At 37.7% G+C, this 13,889-nt stretch overlaps 1 protein-coding gene across 12 annotated transcripts in view; it reads right to left on the bottom strand.

Annotated features, from left to right (window-relative positions):
- Positions 1–13,889, bottom strand: part of RAPGEF2 (Rap guanine nucleotide exchange factor 2) — a 194,891-nt gene that overhangs the window by 22,248 nt on the left and 158,754 nt on the right. For all 12 annotated transcript variants that reach the window (XM_040601264.1, XM_040601236.1, XM_040601215.1 and 9 more), the window contains 7 exons: positions 12,139–12,291; positions 11,605–11,769; positions 8,503–8,610; positions 8,217–8,420; positions 7,988–8,096; positions 5,586–5,832; positions 930–1,087 (listed from right to left, as the gene is read on the bottom strand). In XM_040601264.1, coding sequence (XP_040457198.1) covers positions 930–1,087; positions 5,586–5,832; positions 7,988–8,096; positions 8,217–8,420; positions 8,503–8,610; positions 11,605–11,769; positions 12,139–12,291 — 1,144 coding nt within the window. The remainder of the gene's footprint in view (positions 1–929; positions 1,088–5,585; positions 5,833–7,987; positions 8,097–8,216; positions 8,421–8,502; positions 8,611–11,604; positions 11,770–12,138; positions 12,292–13,889) is intronic.

Below are 13,889 nucleotides of genomic sequence, written 5' to 3'. Positions count from 1 at the left end.
TACCCCCACAACCCATGATGAAGGGCTGCTCAGTATCAGTTTCAGGTGTGATGTCTGTGCCAGCACGTAGGCTGATGTTTAAGCGCTGTTCCTTTAGGTAAGGTTTGAAATCCCTCAGGCTTAGGAGGGCACTGAATTTTCGGTTCCACTTTTGAGAAATACTCTTAAAAGATTAGATTGAAATAACCAAGTGTCTGCACAGTTACCATCACCACATCCTCCTCCAGCAGCTACCTTTCAATAGCAAAGATTTGGATGCTTAATTCAGAGAAGGTTTCTTGCCAAGAACCTTCCTGCAGCCAGATAAGAGCCCAAATCCCAGCCTCGACAGGAGCTCTGGCTAAACCCTTCTCACAAGATAAGGCTCTCAAGTTTCTCATGTTCTTCCTCTTTTACTCCCTCACTCGCCCCCATGCTTTGTTCCTTTCTGGTAGATGTGTTCATTTTGTGATCTGTTTCAGAACAGGATTTTAAATCACTTCATATACAAAGACTTTAGGGCAAGGTAACTGTCAGGGAACTTTGAAACTCTGTCCGTTACAGATGTAGTACAGATTATATAAACCTGTTCAGAAAAGGACTGAAACACATCCTGTGTCACAGCCTGATGCCTAGTCACTTTACAAGACTGCAGCATCAGGGCAAATAATAAAATAGCAAGCAAAGTAAGTTTTCACTGGCCAGGTATATTCAATCAACAAGAGGCACTCTGTATACAACACACCTGAAAAATGGACATCTAATACATTTAGGTAAAGTATATTGGATCAAATGTAATGAATCCTAATGCACTAATATGTGGCTAATCTGTAGGTGACAGCATAGAAACTTATATGCATCTTCAGACTCTGGAAGTCCAGGGGGTGGGGGCAGAAAATCAATGAAAGGAAATTATAAGGTCAAGAAGAACAACAAAGAAAGATCCTTACCTGGAGTAGTATTGAAGTCTAAGATGCGGTGATGAGACTGCAGTAGATCGGGATTGCTGGATGACAGGGTTCCGCTGACAGGCAAAGCAGGAGGAATGTGCTTCGTCTGCCTCAGTCCCACAATGCTGTCGTCCTGAGACTGGCCAATTCCAATGTCACTGCATCCAGAAAGAAATAAAATCAGGACTTGGAGACATTCAGAGCTCGAGCTATACTAGATGGATCCAGGGTTATCTATATGGCTACATTTTCACACTCTGTTAATACAGTAATCGCTATTTAGAAGTTAAAATTCCCCAGACAACAGTGCTTGCTGTCTGGTTTTGTCAACAGCACCCAGATGTCCACTCGAAGTGATCAGATCTGCCTGCCAGAAGATCCTCATGTTCCCCACTAAGCTCTGACGAGCTGCTAGGCTCATTATTTTTTGATGATTTCTCACAGTGGTCAAGAACTTTATTCCAAAGGTGGTACATACCTCATCACTCTTGCACCACCCATCACCCGACTTTGACTAATACTGCTGTCCCCTCGGTGCTGTTTTATACAACCTGAATTTCATAGCTCTTTCACCCCATCACAGATAGGATTTGCAACTGTACTTTGGGACGTATTGTAGCCATACAGCCCAAGATCTTTCAACAGACAGGTAAGAGAGGATTGTTGAGATAATCCATTTTCCCACCCTGTGTCACCTTCTCTGAGATTCTCTTCACTGAATGTGACTGGAGTGACGCCAGCTAACTTGGAAGGCTAAGGTAGGCATCCACACCTGGGTGCTATGGGAGTCCCCTCCAAAGTACCTGACAGCTGTAAATAAAGCAACCTGTGATAAAAGTAAAGGCTTTTGTCTATTAAATTGTGAAAGACAAGGTCCCAAAGGAGGCCAACAGTGCTAGATGGATCAGAGACAGAGCTATCATCATATTCTAGTAGGCACTAATTTGCTTTTTGGTTTTGAGTTCATAATCAGCAAGTGAAGCAGAACAACCGCTACAGGATGTAGAGCTGGAGCTAGCCATTGAACTTTTCTATAAATATATAGATGCAATTCCTTAATAAAATACTCTCAGGGTGTAAAATGTTGAATAGCAGTTTTATAGAAAGTGAAAATAATTAATAATTTAGCTACTATAGGCAAAGCCTTTTAAGAAGCCAAGCACATCTAAATCTGTATCTACATGTGTAAATAAAGCATAAACCAGAGCTTAGATTTCACTGCAAACTGCTGCAAATCTAAAAAGTCAAACTACTGAATTAAATTATGCAAAACAAATGACCATTTACACCCGAATTTTGGGTACTTAAGTGTCTGTCTAGTGTTTTATCCATCCTCAGAAAATCTAAACAAAAGTAATTAAGGGCCTGATAATTATCCCCATAGAACTGTTACAGTACAAACACCCTTTTGTGCTTACCCCTGAATTACTTTACCCAGTACACTCTTGTACCACTTCTTTAAGTGCTATGAAATGAATGGTACTCTGGGAAGCTAGGACAGGATCTCTGGGCATTTAAGACAATTTTGGACACAGCAACTGCTTTTTAGAAGGCAACACAACTCGGAAGAGGTTGGAGGGGTATCTCTCTAATTGATGTGTTTGGACTTTCTCATAGGTTTATTTTTAGAAAACAAGATAACTCCTTATTACCAAAAGACTTTATGAAGCGTAAACCCCAAGCCATGAAACTGATGGAAACACTGAAGTCACTGAAAAAATTTCATGGATTCTCTCTTTCTGAGAAGTTAAGCTGAATCTGAACATCTGTATTTTTGTACTTCCACATAAAGCACAAAGTACTGTGACAAGCAGTGATGATCAACTCAGCTCACAGCACTTCTATGCTAAGCCACAAGCAAGTCTTTCACTACAACTAAAAGTGTTCCCAGCAATCAACATCTTGTCTTTCAAGTAGGAACTACTCCACACATACTAAAAAAAAAAAAAAAAAACCTAAGAAAAAAAACCCCAAGCCCCCAAACCTCAACATGCTTTCTAGTGGTTCTAAACAACTATACAGTATATTTCATAAGTGTGCCAACAGCAGTATTTTCTCTAAATTCAAATCAAATGAAGACAATGTAACCCTCCGCCTTGTATTATTATCTTCACTTGCATTATGTATTCCTTTTGTGGTTCATCAGTTTTACATAATCTTATACCTATCCTGTGCGTCATGACTGAAGCAGCTTCAGTAAAGTGGATCAACTAGCAAATGCTAGGCAGTTTTCTTTTTTTTTTTAAGGTAGCATTTCTAAAATTCTTCACATTTCTAAGTATTCATATACTAAATTGGAAAGTATTTACCTTACACTCTGTTTACTTTATTTTTAGAACTTAAATCACAATCTGAGTGTCTTCTAATGTATGTAAACAAGAAATGAACCCCAGAAGTTTCAGACACAAATAGCAACACTAGAAAACTCCAAGTCCCATGAAGACAAACTGCCCCTGCTGTCAGGTAAAATACTTTGTTCTGCCAGTGAAAGGAGAAAGGCGTTCCTATTGCTTTCTGTATGCATCCGCCATGCAGGAAGAGAGCATTAAGAACTAACTTCCCTGCCAAACGAGAGGGTAGAAGGGATAATGGAGTGACAGTACACTGTATTCCACTGCAGGGCTGTAAACAGAGGAGAGAGCCGGGGCTGCTTCCTTGGCTGGGATGCTGCGCTACGGAGCAGGCAGAACTTTGCTAGAGTTGGAGCTGGGGGTTATGTTTAATCCTTAGTCGGAGCAGCTGAGCCTACAGACCACAAAGCCATTCTGGATTAGAAGAGTAAAGAAAGCAAAGAGCTCAAGCAGAGGCTGTAGCCAGAAGCACAATTCAAAAGATGCCTCATAGCTGCTGGAGAGAAGGAGATTTCAGAGATTTCAGAGGAGATGCAGAAGAAATGGGGCTGTTTTCTCAGTTTGGGAGCATCAGTTTTGGTGTTATTGGACCAAAAAGCAAAGCTGAAGGAAGGCATTATCTCCTGCTCAGACTGATTCATTTTTAATACTGATTTAATGTCTCATGGAGCAGACAAGCTCCCTCTAAGTGACCTCATTCTAGTTTAAAGATTGGGTTTATCTGGATACGTTCTGGAGGCACTGGAGACCTCTGCAGTATTCACATACAAAAAAAGGTGGACAGTTTTACCTCATATGCTAGTTGACTCAAAGTCTTTAAATACCTACTTTAATTAATGAGTAAATCTGCTTCTTCATCCCTCTTGATTTTTGATATTTAAAAACATGTGAGAATAAGTAAAGTCCTTAATATATGCAAAACCATTAGAGATCAGGAAGAACAAGACAGAAGTTTCTATACAATAGGGGGGCAAGGAGGGGGAGCACAAACAGAGAATTTGACAGCTAAACATCTCTATGCAGAAACTGCAGACACAAACAAGTGAATGTCAACAGGCTTTGCAAACAAATTGCTATATATAACACATGAAGTCATGCTAGGAAAAGGAAAAGAAAATAGGTCAAGAGTGCTGTTTTCCTAAGTCTTACCCAAAGAGGTCCCTGCACAGAAAAAGTGCAAAAATGAAAAGAATCAAAAGAAAAACAAGAAAACCAACAAGAAAATTATATGCAAAAGTTGTGAACAATGTAAAAAAATCACACTTAAGAGCATGCATAGTTCATCAGAGGAATAAACATACAAGACTGGTAAAATAAAGAAAACATTCTAAAGACAAATAACATAAAAAGAGGATTTACAGATTGTCCTCTACTGAAATGTATCTGCGTCAATTTAAGAAATAGCCACTATTTGGACATAATAATTTATATTCATTTAATCTTTACATTAATAAAATTCTATCTATAATGTTTCAGGACAATATTAATTTAGTAGGGAATACCTAACATTAGTTAAGCAAACTCTTATTCTTTAAAGTGATAGCAGGAAAAAATCTGAGATTTTCAGCACAAGTGTCTTTTTCATGAATTTACACAGAATAGATTTCTTCCTCAGTGGGACACACAAAAGGAAAATGCAAGAGAAAACACTGAGTACGCATCAACTACCCTCTACAATTCATTTTTCTCATTGATGCCATCTGTCTTGGCTGAGAATAAGATTCCCATAAAATCATGTAAAAGTCATACTTGTATTGTTTCCAGCAGTACTTATCAGAACTCTATTTCTAAAATGCGTTCATAGAATAAAAAGTATCAAATACCATATTTAGCTTTCATTAAGAATACTCAATTCTATCAAAAAAACCAAGTTAAAATTTTAACCTCAGTCTCCCTTATGGCAATATGCAGAAATTTTTAGGCCACTGAAATATGGATAATTTGAAATCATTGCTCCTATCAATGACTTGCAAGCAAATGTGCTTGCGGAGTTATCCCGACGTTAATTGCCTGGGATGCTTTCAGTTAGCAGTCCTCTTAAAAGAAAACAGTAAATGACACAAAAAAGGATTTGTTCCATCACTTTATCTATAAGAAGTAAAATATGTCCACATTGATGTCAGAAGTTGCATTGTTAGTAGTCCATGACCATTCAAATATTCAGACTAGTATTTACTAGTATATATTTTCAGCTATAAACACGGCCTGCATTAATAAAGAAAGTACCATGACAAATTTTAAGTATCATGAGAAATTGTTAAAATTTAACAGAAAGCAAATATTTAAGAGTAAATAAGAAACTCACTTGTATGGTTTCTGAGGCAGAATGCTGATCCGAGTCTTGTCAAGTATCTTCTTTAATTTATTTCTTCCCCCAACTGTGTTGGCTTTACTTTTCTTATTTACTTTTTCTAATCCTATTACCTGCTCCACATCAACAGCAAGGTCTGGGATAGAATAACGACTCGCCTTTTTAATATCACCAATTTTAGGTAGGTGGGGAGCACCATTTCTTTTTTCCTCTGACAACCGTGTTAAGAGTTCTTTAAAAACTGTGTAAGACAGAAAAAGGGAGGAAAGAAAAAGAAATGTAAAATACAGCTGTGCACCAGACCAGTTTAATATTAATCATTACAAAAAACTGATTAGTATATTCTGTGAATTCAAGTATTAAATTAATTTAAATATGAGACTGCAAAAACACTTAAAAAGGACATTCATTTTCTGTAGCATAAATCATAAAATCAGTAAAAATGGCCCAGCTCAGAACAGAAATACACTAGATGACCACATGGTTAGACTTCACCTTTTCAACCTACGGACCAAGCAGAACAGTAGCACGCACAGAAGGAGCACAGTGGACAAAAACGAGATAGGAAAACGAACAACTGAGAAGGAAAGTTATAAACAGACAGCCAGCAACAAAGGTCCCAGAAGGATACAAAATTACTAGCAACAGGATCAAAAAATCAAAAATCCAAGGGGAAACTGCAACAAAGTCATAAGGAAAATGTAAGCAAGTATGAGACTACTGAGGCACTTGGATGTTGTTTGACAAGGCTGTTGCATCCATCTGCCAGATACACAAAAAACCCCTCTCAGGCTCCCTCAGCTCCCTAGCAAAGAGCAATCTCTCAGGCAGCAATTAGTACTTCTACTGCAACCTCCAGCTTCACAAAAATGTTGATATATTTAAATAAAATCAAACAAAACTGATCTGGAGAACAAGTCACCTATTTTGAGTGTGAGAAGAAGTCTCCATATATAAATGGAAAAATATCTGATCAGTTGATTTCTAATAATAAATGAAAACTGATAATTAAAACCAAGGAATCACAGAAAAGCGGGAACAAGGGAACCAGCTAAGATGAGTATTAGGGGCTAGGTTTTGCTATTAAGTATTGATTTTATCCTTAATATTCGTCCTTATCTCCAGAGGTACACAACAAATCAGCAAGACACTTCAAAAGCTTCAAATAAGACACACAAAAAGAAGTGGAGGAGAATACTCTGAGCCAGTAACTGTACTGGCAAACAGGAGCTGGGGGCTAGAGAGACAAATTAAATACAGGTAAGAAGATGATGTTAAAAAAAAAACAAGAAAAAGAGGAAATTCTCCTTTTGGGATTTGTTGATAAGGATACTGCATGCAATACATGGAAAGTGAACGTTTTGAGACCACTGTGATCTGATTTCAGTATTTGCAGTACAGCAACAAGATTAAAAACTTGGAAAAACCACAACTTCTGAAATGAAGAAATTGAGTTTAATCTTAAACATACTAAAGCAACACCTGAGATCTAAAAACCTAGTGTGTGAAGGATGGTTACACAGAACTTAACACAGAGAAACAAGTACATACTGCTACACAAGCATGTACAGATATATTTTAAAATTAATTATTAGAAACAATTGATACATACAGAATCTTTACTGCAAAGCAAAAAAGAAAAAAAAAATCCCCAGGGAACAGACTTGACAAATTACTTTTGGAGTTAACCTAAGCTTACTTAATAATCAGTGCTGTGACATCCTGTGGTAATATTCTGCCCTGCTTATTTGTGATGAAGAACTGATCCTGAAAAAGATACTTGGAGATCTCTAAATTATATAAGTAATCCAGGTATACAGTGGTAAAAATCAAACCCACGTAATCACTTATGATGCAAACTGAGGTCCTGAGATGCTTAAAGACTCCTTCATAACTGTTCAGTACTTGTTAGAGGGAAAATTGAAGAAAATGGATATGGTGGGTAGCAAGATTGTTTCCACCTAGCTGGCAAGAAAGTTTTTAACAACCTTGTCACACCCATTGTAGGTATGGGCTGAAAAACTACAAGCAAATTTAGCAGACCAGTTAAGATCACTGATCAACTGAAATTCTAAAGGAGGCTTCTTTCTTGAGAAAGGACTAAACGTTACACGTACAAACGCATTTTATGAATTCAAGCTGAATGGTCGCAATAGTTGCTCTTAATCCAGAAATGTGCACTTGTGAGAGTGAAGTCACTTCATACGAAACCCTATTCATAAATTTTTCTCTGCAATTATGAATTAAGGTATTTTAGGACCTGCAAGCTTCTTTTTTCTATTCTCCCCAGTACAACAGCGTTTCAAACAAAGCTATTCTAAAGTATTTAAAAAAATAATTTAACACTCCATCTAAATTAGGGCAGAAATTGGAATAAAAAGTCCACACAAACTTACCAAATAAATTGGTTTTCACAGTGATAGACAGATGAGTGTTGTTTCTAAGGATTTCCACGGCTTTTGACAGCTGAATGTTTTCAAAGTTTTGACCATTCACTTCCAGTATCTAAAAATATAGTGTTAATTTTTTTTTAGTGAAGAGAAAGGAACAAAAAAGCCGGGGGCAGGGGAGAGGAAGAGGCACAGGAGACAACACCACGACGACACACATTTTACAATTACATACCTGGTCTCCACGTTTCAAGCCTGCTTCTGTAGCTTTGCTACCAAAATCTACACTGTCAACAAAGATTCCAAACCCCTTTTCTGACCCTCCCAGCAAGATAAAAGGCAAAGGGGCTTCTCGAGATGGCTTTGTTAAGGTTATCAATCTTCGTTTAGCTTTAGCAGCACAAGCAATATTTAACAGCCTCAAATGTCCACCCATTTTCTGCAAGAGAAAAGCATAATTTGTTACACATAACAGCCTGGCTACTCCCTTCCCAAATTGTCAGAAAACCCCTCCATCTTACCTCCCTCTCCAAATTATTCTCAAATTCTTCCAGAAATCGAGTCATAGCAGGATCTCCTTCAAAATCATTGAAGTGATTGTTCACCCACAACAATACTACCCGTGTAACCTGAAAATTAATAACACAAAGATTTTCCAAGAGCACCCAGAACAGCACTAGTGCCAGGTCCTTTAAGACACTGCTCCTTAAAGCCCCTGTAAACATCCATTGGAATCTTGAATATTGTACCTATACACCCAAACCTAAATTTACTAATATGCAATCATTTACCAGGAGGATAAACTGAATTAAGTATTAGAATTTCTTTCACTTGTATAAGCAATTGTATGTTGTATTTCATAAAGAATACTATGAATACTTCGAAATTAACACTGACTATATCAAATGTCATTGCGTAGGGAACAGAGCACACAGATACAAGGCAACGAGTTGGATCCATTTCTGACTTATAACAATTTCCTGTTCATGTACATTTCCAAAGCTGCTTAATTCTTCAAGCACATGATCATAAAGCTTCTTCTGATACTGCTTCATATTAGCTCTTGAATCTCACAAATCTTTAGATAAGCCACCATTAACTTCATTAGACATTTACCTGGGTAAAAGAGCTATTGAATGTTTAGAGAGGCAGGAAAAAGGAGCTATTGTCAGAAGCAGGAAAGAGGTTTTAACAGCAAATACAGGCAATTCTTCTCCTTAAAGCCAATCTTCCAGTTTACTACCCCTCTTTTCTGCCTACCCCTACTCTCCCCAAGCAACTATGACTATCAAGTTCTGAAGGACCTTAGCTGGTATTTTACAGTTTGTTAGGAAAAAACTCTAAAGGAATACTACTAATCAATTTTATTTTTGTGGCTTTACCTCCAATAAGAGCCGCATTTTTTTAAAACTATATGCTTACACTATCACATTTTATCTTAGTATGCAATTTGACCTGGAACATCAGCAGCACTTGTCCTGACAAAATAAGAAGAGTTTTCATGTGTTGAATTAATATCTATTCAAGCTATTTTTAAAAAGCTCCTGAATCCAAAATGGTTGTGCCGCTCAAAGTTATCCCTGAAAATACAGTTGAATTTCTTCAGTTATGCTGGGAAAGTAAGGTAGTAGGGGAAAACCTCTACACATTTCAAAAACTAGAGCTTAAGAGCAAAATCTGGAGCTAACCCCTGTCCGTTCTCTGCATCTGGCACAAAATCTAAACCCCCGCAGCCTCTTACGCTGAAGGTCTGACACCAGGCATCCATAATCAACCCCTGCCACCCTCAGAGTTTCCAAGTAGCTTGCCTTTTACCCCAGAAAAGCAAGCGTATTCAGAATTGCCAAAATTGATGACCAAACTAATCAAGACCCTCAAAACTCCCGTGAGTTCGGATTTCTAACAGGAGGCAACTGCACAGCACTGCGTGCTGGAGCTCCCAGCCACAGGGATAGAGGCAAGGGGTAGCATTTCTGACATATCGGAGATTTTGCCCACTTTGAAATTGAAAATGAACTTCCTTTCTGTTAATCTGTGGTGTTTGTCATTAATGTGGAGGACACTAGAAGATCCAGACAATGTCTGGTTAAATTTAGGTGAATTGCAGATTTTTAAAATAGGCTAGGAAGTTGCAAGCCATACCATGTAATGTATTTGAAATCACTGCAGTGATAGCTTCAGCATCAATGCTGCTTTCAGAGCTGGGGGTTACTAACGCACACCCAAATGGCACTGTGCTGGAAAGGCTCGAATGGGGACATCCAGAGGAATGCCATTACTTGCGTCACAACCAGGAACAGCATTAAAAGAGGATTAAAGCTGTAAAGTCAAGTACCCTGCTGCTGGGCAAAATCATCGGCAAGGCTGGGTCCCCAGTGCCCCAGTCTGATTACAGATCATCCTCAGTTATGATGTTTTACTCACCCCTTTCCCTCTCCTCACTGCCTACCAGTCCCTAAAAAATAACAGCTCAAATTTTCCAGATTCCTTGCTCCCCACGTGCTTATCTCCACTTGGCCCAAGCTGTTCTCTGAGTCTTGCCTTTCCCTCAGTGCCACTGGAGGTCAGGAAGGTTGGTTATTGAGACGGCAGAACAAAGAGCTACTCTGTTTTCAGACCTGATACCAGCAACTGTGCCGGCTCACGCCGTTACAGAGGCTGAAAGGATTATCCATTGGAGGACAAGAAAAATAAGTGGAAAGATGAACTACAATATTCTAGCTCTGAAGCTGTAACAAGCCTATGCTGAACAATATTAGCTGCGAAGCCTATCCTCTCTGCCAAATGTAAGATTCTTCCTCCAACGCACAGATATAGTAGCATTTCTAGAACAAATACCCAGATTTAAATAAAAGTTGAAAACCAAATTTCTCTTTACCTTTATCGATACAATTCCCTCTGTTTAAAATTTGCAAAAAAATCTGGAATTTTTACTATTTTTTTTACCTATGAGAAACTTGTGGACAAGTGAAAATAAAGTATTACAGTGTGAAGCACAGTATAGAGCCTCAACAGACAGCGTGCCAAAGGTGGATATACAGTGCCTTATTCTTCCATCATGGCAGTTTTGTTTAGGGAAGAGGATGCTTGATTGCTTTCTTGTGTTTGGGTTGCTTTTTCTTTTTTTCTTTTTTTTTTTTAATGCTGTGTAAGGCTCAACAGATTCTTAACAATGGCTGTATTTTCTAGTGTCTTTATATAAAAATAAAGTATCACAAAACGTTTGCCAAGATGTGTTAAGTAGTATTATGTATGGAAAACACAGAAATTAGTTATATGCTCAAATATTGAGACATAACAGAATTCTATTGAATTATATTAAATAAAAATATTGATTACTGGAAAAAAGCTTTCCCTACAGTTGCTAGCAACCAAGTTGTAAAAACACAGCAAGGTAAAACATGGCTAATTTACCTTGCCTGAACACATGAAAACTTAAATAAAACACAGTAAGACAAGGAGAAAATATTTTCTTAGGTTTATCCATATATTCTGCCATTAAAACATGTCACCAGCTATCTGTGTCTTATTCAGTTTAGTCATTCTCTCTAGAACATATTTTATTCTTAATAGCATATATTTCAATGCAAACGGTAACAGGTATGTAATTCAGCGGATTTAACCTTATCCCTGAGGCTGGGGTCATTGAACCACTCCAACAACTTCTTGCCCACTTCCATTGGGCTGGAAAGAAAGGTCCGATATGTCAACAGAAAGTCTTCTATAAATGTTGGGTCTACCACAGAGTGCTCTTCCACCAAATGCATTGTCAACCTTTCAGCTGTTCCCTATACAAATAAAATAAAATCTTAGTTATTAAAACAGGTTTTCAACAAATGCAAATTTGTTTTCTTGTAACATGCTGAAGGTGGATTACACTAGAAAGAATGCTGGCATCTATTGACTGATAAGCTAAGCAAACAACAGCTTAACCATTGTGATAAGAAATGTGAAGAATTTATGAAATTGATTTCTATAGAAATCACCTAGTTATCAATGTGCATAATCATAAAAAGAAAACCCAGAAATATAATCAGTCCATTTCCAAACATATATTTTTATAATATGTATCTCAACTAATCCTGGACCTAACTTGCCAAGAGAAGAAGTTTATAGAACACAAGACATTTGCAAGACACACCCGCCTTTGCTTTTACCTTGATGACAATGTGACCTTTTCTTGTTCCAGTGCGATCAAGCTCCCTGTGCTCCTTCACCATCACAATCTCCCCTTCCTCTTCTACCTTCTGCATGTTCTTTTCCACTTGATTGAGGATGCGGCAATAATCTTGCTGGGCTATACAAACAAACTGGAAAGAATCATCGCGCACCAGTATTAAAAGGTAAAATCTTCAGAAAAGTATTTAGACTTAAGATGCAAGTACTCTATTAATAGAAAAGATAGTTTCTCAGCCTGCAGTGAGCCAAATTTGTCTTTCCAGCAGTTCAGCAGTAGTAAGCAGATGAATACACAAGCACAGTACTTGCACCACAATCTTGCAATTAGAGGAGAACAAGATTAATCAGAGCAAAATGATTGAGCATTATCACCCATTTTTGTTTAGCTGCTTTGACCTCCCCTCTGCTGGAGATGAGCTCAGTAACTTTGCTGGTATTTTTTCTCCCATGAAAGCTTTTGTGTGGCATTTAGGAGGGTTAAGAGAATGAAAAGAAAACCTAGCTTTTATTTTTTTGTGCTTATTGCTATTGTAAATAATTTTCATTTTCCATAGCTATTATTAATAACAAGTGAATCATTAAGAAAATTAACATTTATTCAATTACATGAGTGCAGGTACACAGAAACAAATTACTTCTGGATTAAAGCATGCAGCAGGAAAAATATTTTATAGAATCATCTGTCCAGCCACAAATAAGTGCAAAAATAATTATCTGAAGAATTCCTAGCACCTACACTATGCAAAAATAATTAAGACCATCCACTACAACTTAGAAAATGAAAATACTGTACGCACTATGAATTGTCTTCTACAAATAGTCTCTTTTTTGGGGTAATATTAAACTGTCTTGTATGAACTTTGGTATTTTAACTGAAAGGAAATAACAGTGTTCCTACTGATTGGAAAGTTCTTAAATCATCATGTATGTTCTTAGGACAAAGGCATAAGAGTATTTTCTTCTGCACTCTCCATAATTCATTTACATACCTTTTCTATTTCCAGCAGCTAGTAGTAGCTGAAATGGAAGTCCCACAGTCTGGATTTATTCCAAAAGATTATTCTAACAAGATACCATTTATGCATTTTTTGGAAGTTAGATGGGTAAACTAAACCAGTGACTCCACTAACACATATTTACACCCATTTCAAAGGGCATCTACTGGAAGCTAATTAGCCATTGGGACTAAGCAAAATGCTTAATACACCCAGGACTTGGCTTTTATTTTCTGGATGGGAATAAGCAAATAGGAACCACATATCCAGATTAGGCTAGTAGTTTTATGCTATGAGAAGCATTCCTTACATCTGACCACTTGGTGTTACAGCAGATGTCAAGGCATTTTCCTTGAAAGGCCGATTTTTTAAAAACTAGAAGATTTTCCACTCACACCATGGGAGAGTTTGTATTACTTTCAGATTCAGTAGCTGAGTCCAGTAAGGAAGAATGGCTATTACCTGTAGAAGAGCCTATAATGGCTAATGAACCTTGAGATCCTACTACGGGAAAGTTTGAAGCAATGGGTGTATGCAACAGGCTGCAAGGTCTCCAGTTCTGGAGAAAGCATATAAACAAACCTCTTCATCCTCTTCATCCAAAATGATCCCTACCAGATGAAGGGAACTCAATTTCCCAGATTGTGGGTATGCAGGAGTCTCATTTCCCAGCTATTGTACAGGGTTACATGCTGGAGATTTTACATATATTCAGTTTTAAATAAAACCACATC

Source organism: Falco naumanni, chromosome 1, assembly GCF_017639655.2.
Source record: "Falco naumanni isolate bFalNau1 chromosome 1, bFalNau1.pat, whole genome shotgun sequence".
Taxonomy (NCBI): domain Eukaryota; kingdom Metazoa; phylum Chordata; class Aves; order Falconiformes; family Falconidae; genus Falco; species Falco naumanni.
Note: the sequence above shows the minus strand (reverse complement) of the source record. Positions and strands in the feature narration are given on the sequence as shown.